A 4615-nucleotide genomic window follows, 5' to 3' on the forward strand; every position below is an offset into this window, starting at 1 on the left:
GAGGGGCGGGTGAGTCCCCCTGCCCAGAATGGAGAGTGGAAGAAGGGATTGGGGGGGGGGGGAGAGACCTGAGAAGTGCCAGTCTCAGAAGAAGGAGAGGTCGGAATTATACCCCTGGCCCTCCACTCGGAGTCTCAGAGCGGCTGACAAACTCCTTTCCCTTCCCCTCCCCACAACAGCGGAAGACAGGAAGGCCTGGCGTGATCTGGTCCATGGGGTCGCGAAGAGTTGGACTCGACTGTGTGACTGAACAACAACAACAAACCCCACAACAGACACCCTGGGAGGGAGGCGGGGCTGAGAGAGCTCTGGCAGAAACTGCCCTTTTTCAAGGACAGCTCTCATCACAACTACGGCTTGCCCAAGGTCATCCAGCCAGGTGCAAGCGGAGGAGTGGGGAATCAAACCCGGCTCTCCCAGATTAGAGTCCGCGCACTTGACCACTACTCCAAACTGGCTCTCTCAGAGCGTAGCCCTAACCCAGCATTTCTGACCCTGTGGAATTTTGACACAGGAAGGCGGGTGGAACCACAAAATGACCTCCGCAGGAGTCAGAGCCCCACGTGTGGAAGAAGCCCAAGCACAGGGGAGAAGAGGCGTAATTTTAAAAAATACATCAGGAAGGGGGTGAGAGAGAATAGAACAAAGACTGTGGTTTGCGGTGCTGCTCGTTAGGGTGTGGGGTGCAGGCGACACAAAGACGACAGGAGACAAGCTTGCAGGAACTGTCAGGAACTGTCTGAAACCTCTCGGCTTCAAGCTTTTATTTTATACACATTTTTCCCCCCTTCAAGCATTAGAGCATCCTTAAGGAATGTTTGTGTGTGTGTGTGTGTGTTCTCGTTCTCTCAGGCAAGCTCTCTGTTATCTGCCTCCCCCTCTTTCTCAAGGCTAACTCACTGCGTAGTTAGCAGTAAACAGATTCCATCTCGGCCTCTCATGACGTATAAGCATTTCAGCTCCCAACCTCCAGCCAGGAGATTTCCGCACTGCTTTCCTACAGTGGTTGCCACTGGTATTCTAATCTGCACGGCCAAATAGATCCTCAGCGGCCAGTCAGAAGCCCTGTTGGGCTTGCGCCCCACCTGGCCTCGCCCACATTCACAAAACACTCAGAAGGTGCCAGTGGATGCCGTGGTGCCCATGGGCACCAGGTTGGGGACCCCGGCGTAGCCTGTGCCTCCCCACAAGTCCCTGTCCTCACGTTTCCTCTTTGTCCGCAGGCCCGCCTCTCTCGGATGCAGTTGCCCTCTGATGTCCATTTGGGTCTCCCGCTGCCGGCCCCTCCGGACTGGCTGGCCCTCATCTCTGGCTCGTACCGCTATTACCACTATGGCTGCGATGGCGTGGACGACCGCGGCTGGGGCTGCGGCTACCGTACGCTGCAGACGATCTGCTCTTGGCTGCTGGAGGCCGGCCCAGAAGGGCTGGTGGCCCGGAGTGTCCCTTCGCTGAGGGAGATCCAGCAGGCCCTGGTGGAGATGGGGGACAAACCCCCTTCGTTTTCCAGATCTCGGGAGTGGATCGGCACGGTGGAAGCAGCCCTCTGCATGGACCACTTGTATGCGGTGCCGGGCAGGCTGGTCCACGTTCACCGGGGCAGAGACTTGGAAAAGGAACTGGGGTCCTTGTACACGCACTTCCAGGGAGGCGGGGGTCCTGTTATGGTGGGAGGAGACAGAGACCACTCTGCCAAGGCGTTGTTAGGCGTCTGCTCTGGCCCCAAAGGACCCCATCTCCTGGTTCTTGATCCTCACTATTACGGGACGTCAGGGCCCCTGACACGGGATAAGCTGCAAGGCGGGGGCTGGGTTTGTTGGAGGGAGCTGAGTTTCTTCGAAGGCAGCTCCTTCTATAATCTCTGCTTCCCCCAAGCCAGGACAAGAGGGCCCCCCGGGGGAAACGGGTGATGGTGGGAGAAGGCTGGGTGGACCGTTTGAAGGTAATTCGTTCACGCAAGCAGATAACGCCTTGCAAGGGAGCCCCTGGGACTCATCCCAGAAGGATTTCACGGGGAGAGGTTTCCCCACCTGGTTTCTGGGGCTTGTGTAAATGATGAAGGGATAATGAATTGCCCATTCCAGAAGCAAGCGGCTGATGTGATTTTTCCCCCATCCCTGTGCTTCTTCGTTGTTGGTTGTCCAGTGGAGGTTTTCACAGAAGAAAAGAGCTGCCAGTTTGGTGTAGTGGTTTGGTGTAGAGCCAGTTTGGTGTAGTGGTTTGATTCCCCACTCCTCCACATGCATCTGCTGGTGTGACCTTGGGTCAGTCACAAGTTCTCTCAGAGCTGTTCTTGAAAAAGAGCAGTTTCTGTCAGAGCTCTCTCAGCCTCACCTACCTCACAGGGTGTCTCTTGTGGGGAGGGGAAGGGAAAGGAGATTGTAAGCCACTCTGAGACTCCTTTGGGTAGTGAAGGGTGGGGTATAAATCCAATCTCTTATTATTATTATTAGTAGTATACTGAATCAGTCCATCAGTGTGCTTCTTGACTACTCTGACTGTTAGCCGCTCTCCAGGGTCTCTTGCAGAGACCAGGGATTGAACCGGGGGCCTCTTGCCTGCCCAGCAGAGGCTCTGCCACTGAGCCCCAGCCTTTCTCTAGGAGTTCATACAAAGACGTCTTCGCTTAGGGCCTGTTCCCGGGATTGGCTCCTCTACCAGAGCTGTCACCTGTCGCGGCTGTGAGCTGCCAGCACCCCAGTCCAAGGGGCTGTTGTGGGACAGGCAGCAGTGTGCCGAGAACTGGCTGTGACAAGCCAAGCAGCACCTGGTCTCGGCAGGGAGTTACTTTCTCGTAAACCTGGCCCGTGACTTGAGGGGTGGTGGTGGCTGGAAGGGGATGCCAGAGTCTGTCCTGACCCCTTTCTGGACACCACAGCTCCCGGCGGTCTCAGTCCAGATGAACCCAGCCAACCTGGACTGCAGTGGAAGAAGCAGTGAGAGGTTCTGGTTTCGGCTCCTCACCTAGCAGGCGTGCACCGGCGTGCTCCGTACCGTGCAGCCTGTTTCGCGACGGCTAGGAGGGGATCCAGCTGTGCCGGTTCCCCCCTGGGGCCCCCGTAGAGGACCTCTCAGCCATGGGGCTCGAGTAGTGCCGCTCCCAAGGCACGATGCCAAGGGATTGAGGCACACTTTGTCCCGAAGGTCCTACTGCCGTGGTGCCATCATGATACCTAGAGGCGCACACCGGTTGAGCGTTCAGGAGTTTTAGCAAAAATGCTAGACATCTCGGCAATTTAACGATACCGGAAGAAACATGAGTGAATTTGCATCAAGCGCATGAACTTTTAAACAGGCTCCGATACCCACCCCCCACCAGCGATAGGGAAGGGAGCAATATCCCCCCCCCAACAAAACCGAAACTATAAATGGAATGGGGGAATGAGTCCGGAAAAACATTATTTGAATGAGCAAGTGCATTGCCACGCAAAGCGAACAACGATAACCTCTTTTAAGAACTCTTACAAACTTCCCGGGACAGGAAAAAATGGCGCTGAGGAAGCTTCCTTCAGGTGCTGGCAAAACGTCATCTCCGGGAGGGAAACCGGAAGCCAGTACAGCCTTCTCAGCCCTGTTAGCTGTAGCACTGTGACCCCTACTGGACCAAATGGTGAATCAACCAAAATTTAGAAACACTCCAAAAACAGATGGTAAAGAACTCTAATGCAGTCAAAAAGGTTTTTTAAACATCTGTACTTGATCAAAAAGTGGACTGATTACAAAAAGAAAGAATTTCTGATAAAGAACAAATCCTTACGCTTTAAACAGAAAAATCAGCCTATGTGCTGAGGTTTCAAGATGTTCTAGAGCAAAGCGGTGAGAATCTCAAAGAAATCTTGACTCAAGCATTAGCCCCAATGACAGGTATGAAACGTGAAGCGTTATTAAGCGATCTGGATGTGGTCTATAGATCATACCCTGAATACAAGCTAGATTTGACCATACAAAAGATGCCTGAATCATAAAATAAATTGGCATTCTAAACTTTTAAACTTAAGTTTTTAGATTTATAAATTAAGAATCATTAATATGATCAGGGTCACTCTTCCGTTTTATAAAACCATGGAGAAACTTAGCGGTCAGTTCAATTATCTCCGAATCTCGTGAAGCAAGGAGAAATTGTACCTTGATTCTATCCGATTGGCCTGCTACCAACCTAAGGGGGGCTTCTATAAATTCCACTCAAATCTCATTTAACAATTTACAGCGTAAGAGTACGTGCTCAACAGTTTCTATTTCTCTTCTATTACATCCACAGAACCTGACTGAATAAGGCATTTGCTTATATCTCCCCTCAAGAATAGCAGAGGGGAGAACATTAAGACGGGCCAACAGATAAGCTCTACACATTTGCGGTGAAGTCAGGCAGAAAAAGTAATATGGTAGAGCACCAGAAAGGGGATAGGCCCACCTTACTGAGGAGCACCTTCCGGAGGCAAGGGCTCTGAGCTCTTGCAACTCTATATCAATAAGCCTCTGTTTAAGCAGAGTAAAGACCGCAAGCTCTGACCGGATGACAAGGTCACTCAGGTTAAAACCAATAGAAGTGATTTTCTTTATTAACCAAGACCACGTTGGGTTTATGCCCAACCGTGATATCACAGAAAACACTCAT

At 52.2% G+C, this 4615-nt stretch overlaps 1 protein-coding gene across 2 annotated transcripts in view; it reads left to right on the plus strand.

The window, feature by feature from the left end:
- The window catches only part of UFSP1 (UFM1-specific peptidase 1 (inactive)), a 2881-nt gene extending 810 nt beyond the window's left edge, over nucleotides 1-2071 (plus strand). For both annotated transcript variants that reach the window (XM_015427908.1, XM_015427909.1), the window contains exon 2: nucleotides 1224-2071. In XM_015427908.1, the coding sequence (XP_015283394.1) occupies nucleotides 1239-1910 (672 nt within the window). In that variant the 5' untranslated portion in view covers nucleotides 1224-1238 and the 3' untranslated portion in view covers nucleotides 1911-2071. The remainder of the gene's footprint in view (nucleotides 1-1223) is intronic.
- Nucleotides 2072-4615: the final 2544 nt, after the last annotated feature.

This window comes from Gekko japonicus, unplaced genomic scaffold (assembly GCF_001447785.1).
Source record: "Gekko japonicus isolate JY-2015 unplaced genomic scaffold, Gekko_japonicus_V1.1 scaffold761, whole genome shotgun sequence".
In the NCBI taxonomy this organism is placed as follows: Eukaryota; Metazoa; Chordata; class Lepidosauria; order Squamata; family Gekkonidae; genus Gekko; species Gekko japonicus.